The sequence below is a fragment of the Vombatus ursinus genome, unplaced genomic scaffold (genome assembly GCF_900497805.2).
Source record: "Vombatus ursinus unplaced genomic scaffold, bare-nosed wombat genome assembly UNPS02014861.1, whole genome shotgun sequence".
In the NCBI taxonomy this organism is placed as follows: domain Eukaryota; kingdom Metazoa; phylum Chordata; class Mammalia; order Diprotodontia; family Vombatidae; genus Vombatus; species Vombatus ursinus.
The window spans coordinates 722842-745083 of NW_020954639.1; the positions used below are offsets into that span (position 1 = coordinate 722842).

At 37.9% G+C, this 22242-nt stretch overlaps 1 protein-coding gene across 1 annotated transcript in view; it reads right to left on the reverse strand.

The window, feature by feature from the left end:
* ADARB2 (adenosine deaminase RNA specific B2 (inactive)) overlaps positions 1-17655 on the reverse strand; it is a 478277-nt gene extending 460622 nt beyond the window's left edge. The window contains exons 1-2 of the mRNA XM_027841560.1: positions 17652-17655; positions 17001-17069 (exon numbers count right to left, since the gene is read on the reverse strand). Of these exons, the coding sequence (XP_027697361.1) occupies positions 17001-17069; positions 17652-17655 (73 nt within the window). The remainder of the gene's footprint in view (positions 1-17000; positions 17070-17651) is intronic.
* Between the last annotated feature and the right edge of the window lie 4587 nt (positions 17656-22242).

The following is a 22242-nucleotide window of genomic DNA, read 5'->3' on the forward strand; positions in this document are numbered from 1 at the left end:
TTCAGATCAATAAAAGATCAAGAATATGATGGGAATAATGAAAAAAAAATAAAAGGTGGGAAGAAAGGGACTCTAGTAGAACCAGACCTCAACTTTTACTACAAAGCAATAATTAACAAAATTATGTGGTAGTGGTTAAAAAAATAGAAAATTTTAGTGGAATAGACTAGGTGCATAAGCACCAGGGCGATAAAATACAGTAGCAATATGTTTGATAAAACTAAAGCAATGACTTTCTATTTGACTGAAATTTCTGGGGAAAGAAGAATGCAGTCTGACAGAAATTAGGTCAGCCTAACATCATACGTTATACCACAAAAAACTCCAAATTATCAAACAAACTAGAGAGGAAGATGGAAGGAAATGCTATTCTTAACTATGGACAGGAGAAGAGTTCTTGACCAAACAAGGGGTAGATGATCACATAAGTTTTGAACAAATAAAATTGATACAGTCAGAAGTAGAAAAGAAATTATTAGTCAATGTTGTCATAGCAAATTTTACTCATAAAAGTCTGATGACTAAGATATGTATGAAATCGATACAAATATATGAGAGCCATATGAAAAAATGTTATAAACATCAATCACCTGTTTTAATTTACATTTCTTTTGTTAGCTCTCTCTCTCTAAAATTCTCAAAGTTCAAAGCACCTAGAGAGCTTTGTATTTGCATCCCTCGTGCTCAGCAGAGTGCTTGGCACATAAGAGATGTGCTGATTGACTGGTTTGTTTGTGGTCTGACCCTGTGTTTTCATTATTGAAGGGTACTTCCTGGTGGGAAAACTCCTTCTATTAACACAACTTTGCAACTCTTCTGTAACTTTTTACCTTAGAGAGGGTTACCTGAGACAATGAGAAATTAAATGACTTGTCTATAATTGTACAACCAATATATGTCAGATGCAGAAACTGAACCCAGGTGATCCTGACTCAAGACCCAATCCCTTATACACCATATGATGTGGCCTCTTGACATCAGATTTTAGATTTACATTTGAGGAAACTTTTTTCCCTTACAGTTCATTCCTCATGATCAAGCGCTTCAAAATATTCACCTCAAAGACAGACATTTCTTAGGATTAAATTTTCTAAAATGCTACAAGCTAACAAGTTTTACATGCTCCAAGTGCATTAGGGATGCTAGGACGATGGGGTAGTCAGGGCCACATGTGGCCTTAAGGCCACAGGTTTCCTACCCCTGGGCTAGGTTAGCAGTGTTGGAAATACCAGGTGGAAATTCCCACTGGATGAGAATTTCATTGTTCTCTTTGTTTTGGCATTAAAATGGAAGCTATGAATGAAGCAGAGAATTTAGATGAAGTGGCATCCCACCCTTCTGGTGTGAAAATAAGCAAATTATAAAGCAAAGAAAACTGGATTTGGTTTTAGGATAGAGCATTGGACCTGAAATCAGGAAGACCTGAGTTCAGATTTGGACTAAGACACTTCCTAACTGTGTGACCTTGGGCAAAGTCACTTAACCTCTGTTCGTCTCAATCCACTGGAGAAGGAAATGGCAAACCACTCCAGTATCTTTGGCAAAAATCCCCGTTGACAGTATTGGTGTGCTATGGTACATAGAAGAATCGGACGGGACTCAACAACCATATACCAGCTACTATGCTAGATGAAGGAGAAACAAAGGTGGAGTAGAAGTGAACAGAACAGGAAGGAAAGGGGTATGTAAAGTACACCACCAGTTGGGGGAGATTGAAGAGAGGGGTTATGGCAAGGAGGAAGCTAGCCATCCATCTTTTAGATTCCTATTTTAACTGATCTTGCTAATCATGTGCTCAGTTTTGTTGTTTCTACATTTCTGAAGAATGACAAATACTATTGGTGCCCCCTAAAATTAGCACATGGGGATAAAGTTCAGGTTGTCTTGGCCTAGTTACAGCTTAAACATAATGGGGACAATACCACTTCAACTACCTACTTCTCAGGGTTAAGCTAAAAAAAGTGCTCTGTAAAACTTAAAAGTGTTATGAATGCAAGTTTCTATAATTTCCCTTATTGCACAGAATTCTCAAGAAACAATGCCTGGCACTGATTCCAAAGCATAGGTCTTGCAAAAATGCATTTAAGCTCCCCCTGCTGTGGTGGGTTTATTTTACCTAAGTGTCCTTTAAATTCCCAATGCTGAGATACTCACTCCCATTCATTTCTCAGGGCTGGTGCTGCTATAATTTTCCCTTGGGTTTTATTTCTGTTTCGATACTAAGTGCTTCCTTCAGTACACAGGTTCTATCAGCCTATGTTCCCACAAGATGGAAGTAAGTTATATTTTTCCTGATTCTCTTTGAGTATTTGGTTTAAATTAAAGCTACATCAAAATTATTTTAGGGGCAAGCAAAATCCATTACATAGCTGAGACATCTATTTAAGTAGCTGTTTGGGGTAAATAGGTAGAACAAAAGCATAACTCAAATGATTCCTTTATTAACTCATTAAAATGTAAAATGATAAAGGAAAATGAAATAGAATGTAATGAAATCAATATATAAACTAGGATTGTTTTTAATTAGGACTTAAATTAACCAGAGCATCTCTTCTATTGGAGAAAAATGTACTTTATAAAAATTCCACAGAAGGCTATTCATTTGTACTAGAGTATTGTTATTTTTCTGTCTCCTGCCATAAATACGTGTATGTTTTTAAGTGCCTGTCAACAATGTCTGAGACTCATTATTCACTCACTACCCCTACTAATTGTACTTACCTCTTATTGGCATACAGTGTGAACATATGCTAGTCTCAGGATTCCTTCAAGGCCATGGATTCATAAGATTCAGAGATCAAAAGGACATTAGAGATTATCTCAGTCCCTTTTCTCCTCTCGTCTCCATCCCCACTCATTATATGAATGAGGAAGCTAAGAGTCAGAGAGATTAAGGGCCAACTCAATATCACACAGGTGGGGAGCCCCAGAGTTAGAATTCAAACCCAGGTCCTTGGACTCACAGATCATTGCACTTTACCATTGTTTCTTTGGAAACTTATAATGGACAGAGATCATGTACACCTTCCCCTTTTATTCCTTCATACACTGATATAGGATATTCAGTTTTTAGGACAGCTAGGTGATACAGTTGATAGAGCTCTGGGCCTGGAGTCAGGAAGACTCATCTTCCTAACTAGAAATCTGGCCTCAGATATTTACTGGCTCTGTGACCGTGGGCAAATCACTTAACCCTCTTTGCCTCAGTTTCCTCATCCGTAAAATGAGCTGAAGAAGGAAATGACAAACCATTCCAGTATCTTTGCCAAGAAAATCCCAAATGGAGTCATAAAGAGTCGGACATAACCGAAACAACTGAACAAGAATAACAACAACAAAATTCAGTATTAATTAGTTAAATCACATTAGCCAAAGACACTTGTCCAACTTCTATTAAATTTAAAGTCTAAATTTGTAAATAAAGCATATAAATACTTTAGGAAGATACAGTGAATACAAAGGAGATAGAGAAGGGGGTGGTGATAACATAAATGCCCAAATTAGAGTTTTGGATGATTTCTAATTATACCAAAGGGCTATGGAAAGAAAGTCCTTGGAATATGGTTAGTTTATCTTGGTGCCCTCAAGCCATTCGTACCACCCAATCCTCTCTCCTGGTCTATTGCCAGCTTGTAAGGTGGATTCCAATCTTAAGTTCTAATAGTTTCTTATAAGATATCAGCTGATAGGCGCTTAAAATATGGCCCTTCACAAGAGTTTTTGAATTTTCATAGGAGATTGTTAGACACCAAAATGCCAAGTTTGGGATAGAGAGTTGATCACCTAGATTGCTCCTTATCACAACACATATCACAGGAGTACAGGGTAGTGAGGATTTGGCTTATTGCTTTGGAAAGACTGCCAAGATATTGATGCAGGCTAGTTAGACTGAGACTCTCTCCCCAGAGGGGGTTTCTATAGATAAAAAAGAGCTAGAATGACTGATTATGAGTGCAGCCCCTAATATCAATGGAATTATACCAATGCTTGTTTCTATCCTTATGTGGCCCACTCACAATTGGTACATTCAAAGGTGAATGGGGTCTTTTTTCACTGGATTGGTGCCTTTGTGAAATGCCATAGTTCTTTTTGTCTACCCCAGCATGAAACTCACTGGTCTCTGAATGTCCAGCCCTCATAGCTAACATTCTAAATTGGCTTATAGTCTGGATCAGGATAGAGTCATAAAAGTAGCTACATTTCTCAGAATCATTTCAACACTTTCAAGGGTGGTAGTGATGCAGAAACATGTCTCCTTGCCTGTTTCTTTGCACAACTGAATGTAATTTGCAGGCTATTCATAAATCCAATAATGAGAGCAGAGAGGGACGCATCTGTGTTTCAGTTTCTTGAGATCTAGGATTGGACTAAAAGCACCTCCCCCCACCACATATTCCAAAGTCATAAGGAAGATGTACACTATTTTGTCATAAAGCAAGTATAACACTGATATGAACAGCCATTTATCTACTATGTCACTACATGATTTTTTAATCCATCATCACTTTTCAGATAATTCTAATGATTCTATAAAAGTGCCACCTGATCACAGGAAATATAAATGTAATGAATCTAATTCAATGTTCTATTTCAATCAGAAATTATAGAGTTGGAAGGGGTTTCAGACAATACATAGGTTATGTAACTCATCATCTTGGTCAATTCAATACATCATTCAATACCTACTGTTCACAGGATAACGGGCTCTGTTTTGGGGAAGCAAAGGGAGGTAAAGTTTATTCCTTACCCTTTGGTGGCTAATGATCTAGTTGGAGATACAGGATTTAAAAGAAAAGAGCTAAATCACCTGAAACTAGATATGCTGTTTTGGAATGAGCACTGCCATGACTTGGAGTTATACAATATAAGTTTGAAAACTGAGTAAAACATTTACCACCTATCTGATTTTCAACAAGTCACAATTTCTCAGAGCCTAAATTTCCTTATCTATAAAATGGTAATAACTATATTACCTACCTCATAGCTAAGGAAGGATAATTATTGTTGCAAAGAAAACATCATATAAAATTAAGTCAACGGTTGGCCAATCTGATCTTAAAAATCTTCAAAATGCTGTCTGCTTATCCTCATACTTTGTTCTGAGTCTAACCTAACTCATTCCTGTGGCATTGTAAAACCCTTACCTTGCTTCAGTATTCAAAAGAGCTACATTTCAATATTGTAGATAAGTGGAGTCTAACTGAAATAGCGGCTCCTAAACAGGAGTCGCTAAACTGCACATAAGGATCCCCGCAGGCAGTATATTGACTTAGAAGACCAAATGTTAACATTATCTATGTTCTATTGTGTTATTTATTTTGTTAAAATATTTCCCAATTACATCTTAATCTAGTTTGGCCACAGCTGTGAGTGTTGCAAGCTTCATTCTGCCCTTTGGGCCATGGGTTTGACACCTCTGGTCTAGACTCTCTCTCTACAGATACAGAATATTTTCACACAGAGGATTCATGAATTGCTAAACCCAGAATAATTTGAGACCTACTGATCAACCTTCTGGTAATTGGTTAAGTTGCTGTTCTGATAACATTCTGTCCCTTGACCCCTACTTTTCTATGCTGTGTAGCTTTGTAGTTTATTCTCTCTGGTAGATATACTTCAAGAACATGAGTTTACCATCATGATGGGATGAAACATCCCATGACTTTTCATCTTTACTTTGTGAAATTGTCCATGGAAACATTCTTTTCAAAGGTTTTGAAAAAAAAATTAAAAACCAAACCCAGTAAGTGATCCTTTAGCTTTCCTTTTCCAAGGCTAAATCATCATCAACATGTCTCCCACAAAGTCACAGCTAAAACTATATCAACAGTTTATGATTAGCCTCTGGAATTGTCAATGTAAAAAAGAGAAAAAAAAACTTGAAAACTGCTAGCTGTTCCTGAAAGGAGCCATGTGCCCTGTGTTTGAGGCATTTTTCAAGATTCACTGATAGTGGTAAGGTTTGTTTTTGAATGGAGAGACAGATAGAAGCCAAATACAAGAGGGTGAGGAGTTTATAAATGTAATCTGAACTCACCTAAACTGAAAGTTTTATGAATACAAGACTTCATTGTTCCACTTTATAGTCTTTTCCCTTTTCTCTATTCAAAAGGTATATTACTTTTGTAGGCTTTGTGGATAGAACTAGCAAGCTCCTCTGCTCTCTTCCCCTTACTGGCCATTTCAGGAACTCACAAACTTAAAAAAAAAAAAACAACAACAACAACATCAAGTTGTTAAAAAATTTCCATTAGTCCCATTAGGGACAGCTGAATTGCTTTTGATAAAAACATTCTCCTGACTGCCTGCCCTGAAGAAATGAATCTGGCCACAGAGACAGGCTGCTTGTTTGTGAGATGTTAGAAGGCCTTCCTATACTCAAGATGTTCCTGGGCCTCTTTCTCACAAAGAAAGTGAAGGGAAAAGTTCAATAGTAGGTATCAGTGTCTGAATACCAAGCAGGCACTTAATACCATAAGAATCGAGCTCAGGATAAAAGTCTGAAGTTAGGGATAGAAAAGTCCACAGTGCTGGATAAAAACACCCAGCATCCTGGAAAACACCTAGTCAGCATACAGGAGGTAGGAGAAAAAGAAAAGCAGAAAGTTGAGAATCACAGAACATTAAAGGTTGAATGGTGTTCACAGCCTTTTTTGTATGTGTTTTTGATCCCTTTGGAAGTCTGGAGAAGCCTTGGGACCCATTTCAGAATAATATTTTTAAATGCACAAAATAAAATACATAGACTTACCAACCCCTCCCCCCCAATTATATTGCAATATAATTATTGTCAAATTAAACCAAGGCTATAGTTCACAGGTTAAGAACCCTGGATAGTTCAACCCTTTCATTTTATGCATGAGAAAACCATTACTCTGAAATCATGATAGGATGAAGTGTCCCAGTAGGGTTGAAGTGGAAAAGCCAGTCCTTTTTACCTTTGTTTTGCTAAATTGTCTAAAGAAACATTTTCTTGTAAAAGGTTTTGAAAAAAAATTAAAAACCAAAGGCCACTAGTGATCCTTTAGCTTTCCTTTTCCCAGCCTAAGTCATCATTAATGTTTGGATGGTTACCCAAAGACTACACAGCTAAGTTAGTGTCAGAGTCTGGATTTGAATGAAGGTGTTCGGACTACACTCTCTATATACTACTCTACCACACGTTTTCCACACACTTCCCAGTCCTCAATTTGGCCAGGACTCAAATGCTAATCCAATCTTGCCTGGCCATCTGGTACCACTGCTGATCCCTGATACTTCCCCATCAATATTTGGGAATTACTGAGGTCTACAGATTGGCTGGAGAGAATACCTAAGTAAAGTGACGTGCAAACAGCCTTCCACAAATACTTCAGCAGGGCTTCAAGACTAGCACATTCTTAAACTCTCAGATCATTAAATCACTCCATTGTAATGTCACCAGAAGTAATTTGTAAAATGGAGGGGTAAATTGCCTCTCGTGAGTAGAGAAGGAAATAGTCGATGAGCACAGTAGTGTGTGGAGAGCAGATACAATGGAGGGCATTCTTTCTAGGAGTTCTTAGGGAGCATACTTCTCGTTTCTTTTTACCACAAGAGTTTCCTGACAGAGTTTGAATGAATCCTAGATGTTGTAAGAATTATTTCTGCTCAGATGTTTCTGTATCTTCTCCAAGAGCTGCATAGACATGGAAAGTACTTTCTTTAGCTATTGCCTCTCATCTTTGCCAAGGTCAGGACATTTGAAGGTTTTGCATGTTTCTTAAAAGGATACAGTTAGGTGGATTCTGGGCTAGTTGAACAGTCATATACAATAAGGAGGAGGGTTATACTGAGAAAAACCATGTGTAGATCTTAAAACAACATAGAGCTTTCAGCTATTATAGCATGGTACAGAACAAAGACTATTATTTGGCTACGTGCACTACAACGTACTACCTGTGTGACCATGGGAGAGCCTTAGGATCACAGATTTAGGACACATAGGGGCTTCTGAAGTCATCTAGTCCACTTTTCTCTTTTTATAGATGAGGAAGCTGAGTTTGCAAGAAGACAAATGACTTGCCCAAGGTCATAAAGGTAGTGATACCTCTCTGGGCCATCTGTAAAATGAAGTGATTTGAATAGGTGACCTTTGCAGTGCATCTGAATTCTTTATCACTTTCATCCTATTATTGATTAATGGATTTATACCATGCTAGAGAGGGGTCATTAGTCCATATTACAGGGTTAGGACAACATAGTGCAGAGGTTCTTACCAGGGGGTATCTACCGACCTACTGGGTGGATTCCAGAGAGTCCATGAACTGGGATGGACAAAAAAAAAATTACATTTTTATTTTCACTAATCTCTAGTTGAAGATGAACATTTCCTTCAATTATTTAAAACATTATTCTTAGAAGCAGTCCACAGTTTTCACCAGACTGCCAAAGGGATCCATGACACAGAAAAAGGTTAAAAATTCCTGGCATAGGAATATTGGAGATGGAGTCAGGAAGACCTAGGTTCAAATCCTACCTCAGACACTTACTAAGTTTTGTGACCCTAGGCAAGTCACTTAACTCTTATCCACACCCATTTCTTCATCTATAAAATGAGAATAATAATGGCACCTACTTTCTAGGGCTATTGCAAGGATCTAATGAAATCATGAACATAATTATTTGCAAACCATAAAACTCTATTTAAATGTCAGTTGTCATTATTAGCCTTGTCCTAATTAACATTTTTTTCAATGACTTGGATGAAGAACCTAGAAGCCATGCTTTTCAGCTTGGCAGATGAATCAACCAGAGTTGAAAGAGAATGTTAAAAAAATGGATGATAAAACCAAGATTCAAAATTATCTTGACAGACTGAAATGTTAGAAGAGAAATAAACCTCTGCCTAGGAAAAAAAATATTCCATGTACAAATAACATCTAATCAAAGATTTTGTTTTGTTTGGTTCTAACATAGAGGACCAGTTCTAAGCAAAAATAAGATGCAAGGAAAATTTGTCTTTGGGGGACCTTCCATCTCCTCTGTCCCCATCACAGATGCACTCTTCTTATAATCTTCCATTCAAAATCAATTTGTTTTTTTTTTTAAGAATCAGAGAATTTAAGGATTAGACAGGACTACACAAAACTAGTCCAACCTATATTTTAGCAAACATTCTTTCTATGGTATCACTGATGGGTAACCATGCAGTCTCAGCTTGAACCTCCATGAAGGGGAAACCCATTGCTTCCTAATGCAATCAGTTTCACTATTGTACAGCTCAACCTATTAGAAAGTTTTTCTTTACTTCAAGGTATTTCTGCCAATTCCTTTTAAATTATCAACTCCCAAGGCCTTAAAGTTTTCAAACATTAGACCCATTTTCATGTTAATAGGAGACATTAAAAATAATGATGATTATAACTTACAAATAGAAACAAATGTTTCATCTCCTGTAGAACAGTTAGAATTATAAGTTAACCACTACACAAAGTTATTATAAGGGCTTCAAAAGCATTACAATAACCCTACTGGGTAGTTAGGGCATTATTATGTCAATTTTACAGAAGTGAAACAAGTTCTAAAGGATTAAGTCATACAGCTCCTAAGTGTTGAAACTAGAACTGAAACCCAAATATTCCAACACCAAGACTAGTATTTTTTTTCATTACATCATGTTGTCTCTCAAAAAGAAATATAAAACAAAAATTAATGATGGTATGATAGGAAGTGAGACTGGAATTTTTTTTTGGAAAGGGTGGCAGGGGCTCATATTTAGAACCAAAATAATAAAATGGTTCATTATGTATTCATAGGGCTTGCTCTGCTCACCTTTATCCTCTTTGTAACTAGCTCAGTCTGCCAATATCTCTCTGTCCCACTTTCTAACTCTCTCTTCCTGTATGTAATATATATGTATATATATATATATTTATACATTTATTTACAAACCATAAAGCTCTATGCAAATAAAGCTTTTACCATATATATATGTATGTATATATATATGTATGTGTGTGTATGTATATGAGAGAGACAGAGAGAGAGAGAAAGAGAGAAGAGAAAAAACAGAGGGAGGGGAGGGAGAGAAAGAGAGAGAGAACGAAACACCTAGTTTTATTTGACGATACATCCCAGATTGTGTTTTACTTGTCCTACATGGTACCACTTATGCCTTTACACAGAAAGCTCCTTAGGGCAGAGACTTTGTTCAGCACAATTTCATCTATTATTCAGCGATCTCTTTGTAGCTCTGGTGTCTTGTAGGTGATAAATTATTATAATGAAACAAATTCTGCTCACCAGACAGTCTCAGAAATGAAAAAAATCAAGATCAAATTCTCCCAGCTGGGGAAGCACTGCAGGGGTATCACAGTATCTCTCTTTTTCTCTCTTTTTCCCTCTCTACCTCCCCCCCCCATTCCACCCCCATTCATTTCTATTTCCTTCTCCCTCTCTAGTGTGCAGGTCTATGATTACTATGTCTACTTTGGAATGGGGCATGCTTTTCTCCAATTCACTCTGGGAATGTTAATTATTCTACTGATTGTTGTTGCCTTCAAATTCTGATACTAGATAGGGATCTTGTTGCATTGGATGTAAGATCTCTGGGGAAAGCTAGGAAAAAAGAGGTTGACAGTGCGATCTGGTGAAAACAAGAATTTCAGTTGTGTTGTTTGTATTTCAGTCTTGCCACCTGCTTGTCCATCTCCAGAATCCTTCTTATCCTTCCAAGTCTAGTTCTAGCCCTGCTCAGCCAGGAAGCCTTCCATTCCATTTCTGCCCTACGTGGCTCTCTCCTTTCTCCATCCTCCCATGGTGCTTGTCAGCACACACTGTCATTTACTCACACAAGTCTTCCAAGGAGGATGGGAGATGCACTTTGTTCTGCTTCGTGCTTCCTTCAAACTTGCACCTCATAGATTCTCAAAAATATCTGTGAACGGAATGAATGAGTGGTTTGGAAAGTACAAGCCATGCCTCTCTAATAAGGCCATAAGATTCAATTTGAGGCATGAGGTATACAATGCAATACAACAAAAAATTCTTCTTCTTTTTACCAGGTTAGCGGATAGAGTATTATTCTTAGAGTCAGGAAGACCTAGGGTTAATTTCTTCCTCAGACACTTACTAGCCATGTGAGCCTAGGAAACTTATTCGAGTTGTCTGAGCCTCGATTTCTAAATCTAAAAAATAGGATGTTGCACTATGGCTTCTAAAGTTCCTTCCAGCTACAAATCCATGACCACATGCTCTTACTATTTTTGAGCACAAAGAACACGCCTTAGCAGAGAAGATACTTTGAAGGCAAAGGACCTGGGTTTGAATCCTAGCTCTGCTATGTAGCTTCTGCATTATCTTGGGTAAGTCACTCAATCTTTAAGGGCCTCAGTTTCTTTATCTATAAAATGTAATTCTCCAGTCATCTATTTCTTCTGGATCTACTATGGTGTTTACTGAGCAAGGCGCTGGATAGACAACAGGTATTCAGTAAATACTTGTTGAATTTAATTTCTTCTCTCTCTATCATAGTTTTCTTGAAACTGACAGCTAATTAAGAACAAAAGCAAGCTTGGCTCAGCATCCTGAGTGCTCTCAGTCTTCACAAGTCCTCAATGAAGTGACTGTTTAAAACTTAATCTCCTGAAAAACCTAAGCTTTTGATGTAGTTTAGATGTGAAAATAATTGGTACTAATATTCTACCCTTTTTAATGGACAAATTGTCCATGAGCCCAGCTTCTCAGAGGAGTTTATGAATTAAATGGTCCCCTAAATTAAAAATAAAATTAAAAAAAAGAAATAACTATCTTAAAAAGTAGTCCCTGTCCTGTTATATTTGTCAACACTTACAAGTATCACCGGTATATATGCTTGGAAAAAATACCTAATGATGATTTTTTAAAAAGAAATCTCTGTTGAAACATATGCTTGTCATCACTTTGGCAGACCCAGAGACTATTTTCCAAAACTAATATCAAGATAGCTTAAGCTATTAACACAGGGCACAGAAAAAGGGCTAAGTAACTTTGAAAAAAGTTTCAATCTTTTCACAACAGATTATGTGACTCCTAGCCCCCAAGTCAATTTGTTAATTATTTCTTTTTCTTCGAGAAAAGATCTTAGACATTATCTAAATCCAATGTCTTCATTATGTAGATAAGAATATTGTGAGGATGGAAAGACTTTCCCAAAGTCACATAGCTAGTGAGAAAGCTTCTCTATTCTTGTTCTAGTAGACTTTTTTGTTTTGTTTTGTTTTGTTTTATCACATTTCATCCCCTATAGATTTTGTGTGCCCATAGAATCCTATTTAATCATAATGAGCATAACAATTCCATAACTAGAAATTTTTGCACTTGTTTCAAGTAGTGTTCAGCATGCCATCAGCTGAGGGGTAGAGAGGCTCTCCCTTTCCCCATGGCAAGGAGACAGGATACTCAAGATAATGGTGCAACTGTCATTGCCAAGGAGGGTGGGTAGGGCAAGGCAGGAGCTCACCCTATCAATCCTCTCACCGGAATTTTTCATTGTGGCCGATTATTCTTTCTACAGAGCTATAAACCTTTGTTACTTCTTTGTTGCCATAAGAGATCATGGTGTAGTGGAAAATATTTTCAATTTGGTATTTGAAAACTTGGGTTTGATTCCCAGTTGTGCTATTTACTACCTGTGAAACCTAGGGCAAGTAACAATGAATAGCTTCAGGGGACCTACTTTTGCATTCTGGCATCTACCACTTCCTATCTGTGTAGCCCTGGGCAAATCACTTTTTTCCAGTCCTCAGTACTTCATCTATAAAACTGGGGGGCATGGCTTCTAAGATCTCCTCTAACGCTAAGTCTGTGATTTTATAATAATAACTAGGACTAAAACCTAAATATTACTTAAAATCCAAAGTTGGTCCTATTATGTAACTATCTCTTTTTGAAATTCTATATAAACATTGACTTGTGAAATCTTATTTTTAGAAGGATTTTTAGAGGTTGTTTGGTCCAACCACATAGACCAAATTCAGATGGAATGGTATGCTACAGAATGAGTACTAGAAGGTACCTTAGAAACTATATAGTCCACCACCCTCATGTTACTAGAGAAATGAGCAAAGGGAAGACCAGAATGTTTAAATGATTTGTCCAAAGTCACCTAGCCAAAAAGAACGGCATCAGAATTTGAATCCAATTCTCTTTGAAGTTCAGGTCAAATTTTTTTTTTAGGCTAGGCCATGCTACTTGAGACTCCTCTTGCAAAAGAACATTTAAACCAGTTTAGTTCATAAAAGTCTTGCAAATAACCTGACATATCTGACATGATGAAAAAGTTTGTTGATTTCCTGAGAGGAGAAAAAAATATACTCCTCTTTCTCTCCCATTCTTTAAAAAGCCTTTCCTAGGAAGTGATTTTTAAATTTACCACATGAAGATAACCATGTGTGTCCCTTACTACCTTTGGGATCCAAGACTCAATTTCTACGTAACTCCCAGGGGCTTATGTGCTAAGTGATAAATGGGTTGCAATTTGTATTGGTGGAAGGAGTTCACACATAGGGAGTTCCCAATGCTAATGAAATCAGAGATTTTTCACGTATGAACTACTCATTTTAAATGCCTGATTTTCTAAGAGAAAGGTCTGCTAAGATCTTTAATAATGAGAGTAATGTAGTTTGACCTGAGTATCCAATGACAATAATAGCTTTAGTCAGGAAATAAAAGTGATAGTCCAACACTCTTCCTACTAGCATGTTTTGTTTTTCTCTTTTATCCTAACACTCTCTGAAAAAAATGATGTTCTGCCTCTCCATGTTGTAAAAGGGGGAGAAACCATCCTAACCCATGTGACATTATTAATACTGAGAAAGTAATTTAATCACAGAAGTGATACCATCATCAGTTAAGAGACTGACATCAGACTGAGAGTTTTTTTTAAGTATGTGCTAACACATACAAGTGTCTTCACTCTAGTTCATGGAATAGAACTAGCTAAAAAGCCCTTTTGAAGTGGTAAAAAAAGAGGTTAAATTCATCTCAGGGAAGAATTATGGAATTAAAATGAAGATGAGGTAGTTATGCAGACGAAGGGAATTATTTCCATGATGGAATAAAGGATTCCATCATCCCCCCCACCCCTGCCCTCGACACACATATAATTCTATTGTTTTATTTTGGCAAGTGCTTCCTTAGCTTCTGTACTGTACTTGAAAGTTGTTAAAGTAAAACAGGATAAATTCTTTTTGTGGTAAAATATGAGTGGTCTAGATAGCAATAATGCAATCAATATCAATAAGGTCCTTTATAGTTTTAAAGCATTTTACATCCATCATCTCATTTGATACATACAACATCTTTGTTAAGTAGGCTATATAAGTAGCTTATAGTTTATCAGAGAAGATGACCCACGTACTTACATACATCAGACACATACACATATGCAGAATATTTATCAGACAATTCTTTTTTTGGGGGGGGGATTAGGGAAAGGACAGCCCTGGCTCTATTAGCTTTTATGTTAAAGTGGTGCTTGAACTGAAATTTGAAGGCAACTAGAGATTTGGGGAGACAGGAGATTGAGCATCATTTATAAGGAATGGCAAGAAAGCCAGTTTTCTTAGATCAAATCATAGATTTAGAGCATGGGGGGAAGTCCGTCCAGTCCAACTTCCACATTTCATAGATGGAGAAACTGAGCCCCAGAGAGGCTAATCCCAAACTCTTCCCACTGACTGAGGCTGTTCACTATTCTAGTTGCTTTTCACTTAGTATCTTATCATCCACTAAATTCTCATCAGTGCTCTTTCTAAAATGTGGTGCCTCAAACTGAACAAAATAATCTAGATGTGATCTGGCTAGGATACAATACAGAAGGTTCTCATTTCATTCCTATATAATTTCTTTCTTAATTCAGATTGATTTCATCAACATTTTGGGGAGTGGGAAAGTGAGAGAGAAGGTGGTTGAAATACCTCACTGTTGACGTTTTGACCTTGTAAAAAATTCAAGTTTCTAGATATTTTTCAAAAGAACTTATTATACCTCCTTAATACTGTACTTTTGATGCTGATTTTTGAACCAAGTATAAGACTGTACATTTATCTCCATTAAGTTTAGCCTCATTAGGTTTAGTCCATTACCAAGATCTTTTTAGATCTCCCCCCTCCAACATTAGCTATCACTCTCGGCTTTGTCTTCTGTCAATTTCAAACTGCCTCTTCGATTGCTACATAAGTAAGTGTTAAAATAGCACAGGATCAAGGACAGATGCTTAGGGGACTCCAATAAAGACCTTTCTCTAAGATGACATCAACTCATTAATGAGTAACTACTATCTTATTTAGGTCTGATTACTTCGCCAATTCCAAGTTTAACTAATTGTTCTATTAAGATCTCACTAGCTTGCCCACAAAGGTAGCATGAGAAGTTTTTGCAAATGCTTTGCTAAAGGCTAAATATATGTATCAAATCTGCTGATATGATATAGAACTGAGCATAATGATAAAAGGAGTAAAATTATCTTTGATTCTCTCTAAAAATAATTAGGACACTTAGTTTATTAATAATTGATAAATGATAAATCATTTATGCTCAATCATTAGCTATTAAGTTTGATATGTTAAAATGAGACTATATAGCAAAAAATAATCCCAGATACCATGTTAATCCAAATAAAGGCTTATACAGAAATGACAGTAGCACTTGCAGGAACAGGTGTGCTGCACAGTAGACAATATTCTAATGAATGAAAGCCCATTCAATCAAAGTAGGAAAACTACACATAAGGTAACAGCCAGCTGCTAAATCCAAATTCTAAAGAGAGTGAACGCTTGTTTAAACAGTAAGACTCTTCACATTCTGTTAGTACGAGAGAGGGGGTGAAAGAGAGAGGAGGGAGAGTGTTAGGGAAGAAAGGAGCAGGGGGTGAGGGGTAAAAGGGGAAGAGAGGGGGAGACAATCAGGGAGAAAAGAGGTAGGGGTGAGAAGGAGGGATGAGAGTGAAGGGGAAGAGCAGTAGAGAAAGGAGGAAGATGAAGAAAGGGGAAGAGGTACAAAGGGGAGAAGGAGAGAGGGAGATTGTTGATTAATAATAGAAATAACAATGTAGCTTTAATCAAACAATAAACATTTATTAAGCACTTTGGGCCAGGCACTGTACAATGGGGATACAAAAAGAGGAAAAAGATAGTCCCAGCCTTCAAGGAGCTTACATCTCAATAAATTCTCACATCCACTCTATGAGGAATGTGTTATTTTATTTTATGAATGAGAAAACCAAGGCTGGAGAGATTTGGTGATTTTCCCAGAGTCAAGGGGGACCTAGTAAGTGTCTAGGGCAAAATGACAACACAGGTCTTCCCTATTATAAGTCCAGAATTCTATCTACTATACCACCAAGTTGAATGACATGTGCATCTTTTGCAAATCACCACATACATGCTAGAGATGACAAGATGGTAGTAAGGGATAGCTTGCTAAAACCATGCTCACATCCTAGCTTCCATTTCCAGCTCCAAGAATTGATTCTCCATGTGCTCATTGCTGCATCCTAACTCCTGATGCTAACACAGGATCACCAAATTCTCCAACCACAAAGAAAGATATCAGCATCTCAGGATATACCATTTGTGAGAGACTGTTGACTTTTAGCCTTTAGTGACCCTAAGTTTAAAGAGGAAACAAGCATTGGGAAGGGAGGGCAATATTTATGATTTTGACAGTTCATTCATCCATAGGAAACCACAAGTTGATTGTATATATGAGCAGAGACCAAAGCAATGGCTATCTGAGTCACAGATCTCTGGAGCAGAAACTTCTTTAAAGTATATTTAGTCCAATTCTCTCTCTCTCTTTTTTAAACATATGAAAAAAAACTGCATCCTGCAGAGATTAAGTAATTTACCCAAAATAAAACATGGGTAAGGGTAACAAAGTCAGAATTGGAACCCAAATAGACTGACTCCACATCCAGCAATCTTTCCATCACAACGGAATGTCTCCCTGGGGAATATCACAAACTAAGAGGTAAATGAAGGTCACTATTTTTTACTTACCCAGAAGAAACTGACTGGTATCCAGTGAAATCTGTGGAACACTGGCATGGTATTTCCCTGGGAGCCAGCCTGCATGAAAAAAAGCATGAATGGGTCTCTGCACTTATGTGATGCTTCTAGGTGTTCAAGAAAAACCTGACGAGAGTCCACCACAGTGGACCCACAGATGACAGTGGGAATGTTCCCTTCTATAAGAAGAGACTATAAACAATTTCTGTAAGAAGAGACTACAAACAATTTTAAAAGCAGGCTCCCTTCTTTATCAAGAAACCCATGAGTTTAAAAGATAAACTAGTAACTTGAATGTGAGAAAGCAGTAGTTACCATAATTTATCCCCCTAGTTTTCTTCTCTCATCAGCTGCGACTATTTTCCACGGAGCTCAATGAGATTTCAGTCCCTTTTTTGCCTTGAAGTAGTAGGGACAATGGAATTAAGAGAAATCAGCAGTCCAGTTGCTTTTTATTCCTCTCAAAATATCACAATGAGCACTGAACAAAAAGTACCTAAATTAAAAAAAAAAAGAGGAGGGTGTTGGAGAGGCCTAAGGCTTCTGTGGAGCAATGTCTGGATTACCATGGTCATCATATGCCAAGTGATAACAATGAGGTGATGGATTATTAAACTAACCCCAGGGTGAAGCGCTATTCACCCATGTGTGGCGATTAATGCTTTTGAGATAATTAACTAATTGGTATCCTGGTGAGTATCCTTTATGGGCAATTCAGTTCACTTGCTTCACTTATTCATTTCCCTAAAGGTAGTTTAGTCACCCAGGATTTCTAGAATATCAGGTCCACTAAAACTTTTTTTTTTTCTCTCACAACACTTTATATTTTTCAAGTGCTTTCCCACCCTGAATCATCTATCTTTTGCATCATCTCTAGAAGGTATATTTAAAAATCACTGCTTGGGAAAGACCCTTTCAAGAATGGGGGAAAGGGAAGGAATATTTTCTTCTCCTCTTTCTCGTGCTCCTGGCATGTTGATTCATCATCATGCTAGAGGGATGAAGAGATGCCTGTCATCCTTTGTCACTGAATGGTCCGATCTATCATTCCTATCTTGCTCGGGACACCTGATCCCATCGCAATATGCATTAGGACCCTCAGCCGCCCCTGCTGTTTCTTCAAGAATGCACCTTGATTGTAGCTGTCTTCTGGTTAAAAACAACCCAGGGAGGAGCCAAGGGTGAAGAAGAAGATAGATTCTTGGAGAAATTAGTATGGTAACTGAGTCGAGGTGACAAGTGGGGCAGTGTCTGGGGCAGAGTGGCAGTCATTCTTCCAGCTGGGATGGGCCAGGGCACTTCATGCCACAGTAAATCAAAGGCTAACAAGCTGCCCAGAACTTAGACAATGTCTAAGTGACTATGGCTCCTCAGTCCTTCTTGGACTGAAGTCACTGTGTTTTGTGCAGGGCTGGCCCTATACGTAGGCAGCATAGTATATGGCCTGTCTGGTGTCATTTGAAGGAAAGGGCAAGAACCTAGCTGCCAAAAATCACTCCCAAACACTCCTACCTAGAAGTCTTAAATTTGTACTATTTCCTGTACTAAAAACATTGAGGGGAGATGAAGGACTCCACGTTAACAAATAATCATAGGATGTGAAAATTGGAAATGATGTGAGAAACCGGACAGTATGAGCCTATAACACAGAGAATACTAGGGATATACTAAAGATCTCATAGCTAGTTAGGGGAAGTTCAATACCAGAACCCAAATCTGACTTCCTTTTCAGTGCTCTTTCCAGCAGGCCACCCTTGAGAAATCATGTTGAAGCCACCAAAAGGAGTTGTCAAAATAAGCTGTGGGAAGAGTGTTGAGTCAGCAGCCAGAAGATCTGGGTTCAAACTCTGGCTCTACCATGTACTGTCTGTGTTACCTTGATCAAATCACTTAAACTCTTTAGACCTCATTTTTCCATCTTTAAAATGAGGTCTAGATTACTTCCCAGGACATTTTCAGGCCTAAATCTATGATCCTATAACCTTTAATCCATACCTATTATTTGTAGAGGCATTTCACTAACTAATTCTGTAGTCAGAATCTGGGGACTCTTCCTTTACTAAAAGAGTTTGCTATCTGCTGAAAATATAATATGAGTAGATGCTGTTGAGGTTCTGTGGAATCTTAGGCCTGGGATCATTGATAAGCTATTTTTGCTACACTCATACTTTGGAGGTGCACGCCATCTGGAGCACAGACATAAAGAACATGCAGGGAGAGAAATGCATGCTACTCACTCTTCAGGCTACCAGAAGAACACAAGAAACTACACAAAGAGCAAAGTGCAGCTACCTGAGGATGCCTGACCTGGATATGTGGCAACTGAGTCGTCTCAGGCCAACAAAGCTTGCTGTCCCTCCACTTTGCATGTACATTATTGCTCTGAATTTATAGGATTATGAACGGCAAAAAAGTCAATCTACTTCCTTGGTATAAGACATTCACTTGTTCTCCCCCCCACCTAGGTTACACAGAGCAGCAGCATTATCTTCCCTGTAGTGCTTAATAAAAATCTTGCAAGAATTCAATAAGAATTTGCAATGTGGTTTGGGATTTGGTGAGATCTTTGGAAAGAGGCATTTAGGAGTCCCAGAGCGTGAGGGTGATGAAACTGGAGTCAAGAAGACCTGAGTTCAAATCCTATCCCAGATATTTAGTAATGGGCAAGCCATATGGCCTCTTTCAGCCTCAGTTTCTTCCTATTATAACTTTTATCATTATTGTGATTAAAGAAATGAATAGCATACAAACAAACTACTTCTGAGACCTTGGAAAAATTTGAGTTTGGTTCTGAAAATAGATATCTCCTCTGCCCATGTAGGTAATTGACACCAACTCAGTGTCAGACCTTGAGTGAATATAAGGCATTTGATAGATAACATAATTTAGTGTAGAGAAATATTATCCTTAGAATCAAGAGGGTGGGCTCTCTGTGCCTCAGTGTCCTCATCACTAAAATGGGACTAAACACCCTACCTAAAGGTTGCAAGGAAAGTACTTCTTGAACCCTAACGCACTATGCCAAAGTGAGCTATCATTGTTATTATTTCCTTTCTTTGGGCACATCAAACATATACCTGGCAACAAGATGTCAGGTGGCACTGTGCATGAGCCTGGACAGAAGTGTGACCTACCTCTCTCAAAATGTTTTATAGTTTTTAGAAAAACTAGTTTGCTTCAGTCAGACTAGATTAATTTTGCTTTAGAGCTCTTTCAGTTTGCTAACGGCACCTTCAGGGCCCTGTATAAATGAATTAGGAATGACAGTTTCTCTTTCAAGGGGATAGGTGACCATGTTCTTGTCCTGGCCAGGACATGCTGGATGAGAATCTAGGAATAGAAGGTGGTATCTTATCAGTGTGCTTGCTATTTTTCATCTACATTCTCCTTTTCCTTTGAGAAAGTTTAATGTTGTTAGCAAGGTGGGAAAGACTTTCAACCACAAAAATGGGCATCAGTTAACCCTGCTAAATGGTAACAAAAATATCCTGTGAAGTAAGAGGTGCTGACCAGAGCACACAGGCATTCTATATACAAATTTATAGCCTCCTACGAGCAATTCTGACAACATAGAGTGAATGAATGTACACTGTGGTTGTATATGTGAAACAATATTTCCTAATTACCTCTACATCCCATTGGGACACTATTGTGCAAGAGAGCAGATACATGGGTAAACAATGAGTGCAGGAATTGGAAAGAAAGAACTCTTTAAAGTACTATCTTCATAATTTCTAATTAAGAAAGGAAGATAAAAAGTTTATTATTTCTCTAGCAGGATGAATGCTAGAGTAAGAACTGTCCTAGCTCTCTCTTTAAATAACCCTACGATGAAGGCCAGGGCTTTTAGAAATCATTGAAACCTAATAGATACAATTCTAAGGGATGGTGTTTGGGTGAGTTTAAATATGAGAAGTAGGAGCCATAAATGGGGGATTGAAGGAATGCCACGTGGCCATGTGAGAATCCAGACAGGACTGCTGATATCCCTGAGTATGTACGATATGGCAACTAGATAGATGGTAGATATAGTGTTGGATTTGGAGTCAAAAAGACCTAAGTTCAAATCATGCCTCAGCTACTTGGTTGTGTACCCTAGGCATGTCATTTAACCTTTCAGCCTCACTTCATCTGTAAAATAGGAATAATAATAGCACCTACCTCACAGAGCTGTTGTGAGAATCATAAGTGAAAGTATATAAAGTGCTTGGTAAACCTCAAAGCACTATATAAATGCTAGCTATTATTAGTTGGCTAGAATAATAATAATAACTGATATTTATATGGCGTTCTAATGGTGTGACACTTGCCATTTACATAGTTCATGAAGGCACCCACCAAATGACTTCACATGCTACCACTTGATCTTGAAATAACCTTGTGATGCATTACCCCCATTTCCCGGAGGAGAAAACTGAGACTCAAAGAGCTAAATCAGCAGGCCATGATCAAATAGCTAACAGGAATCAAGATGGGATTCAAAACTAGGTCTTTCCAGCACTCTTTCTACTATACCATGCTGCCTTTCATATAATAATATCAGATATTAATAGACTGCTTTTGAAAGTTTGCAAAGCATTTTACATGTATTAACTCATTTGATCTTCCCCATGGCTCAGTGACACAAGTGCCATTATTAATCTCTATTTTACAAGTGAGGAAGCTGAGGCAATACAAAAACTAAATACACCCAGAAGTGTCACCAACCATTCAATTCCTCTGATTCAAATAAATAAGCCTGATCAAATGCATTAACTGTTTGAACATCTGAGATCATTCGAGTCTTAGGAGAGAAGAAGTAGGGGGCCTGTTCACCCTGGTCCTCCGTGAGAGGACTTTAAAAGAGTGTTACATTTTGGGCCTTCCTTGTTTCTCTACCCTGTACCCATTTAGCAGAAATGAAGGTCATAAATGCACCCCAATTGCAAAAAAGCAATGTTTTCCTTTTATTCTTTCCTAAGCTGATTTCTTTCAATTTTCAAAGAGGTGGCCCCTATGTTGAATACACTGAGCTTGAGGAAAACAAGTCTGGGCTCATCTAATACATACCCTGTGATCCTATATGCTTTGACCATTTCCGTTCCCCTTCTAGTCTAAAGTCTTAACCTTTTCATCTTTTTACACTATTGACCTCCTCAATCCAGCTGCTAAAATCGAGAAGACTGGGGCAAAATGAAAGGACAAATGCTGGTATTCCAAGACCAGAGCTAAAGTTACTTGGCTTTATATGGAG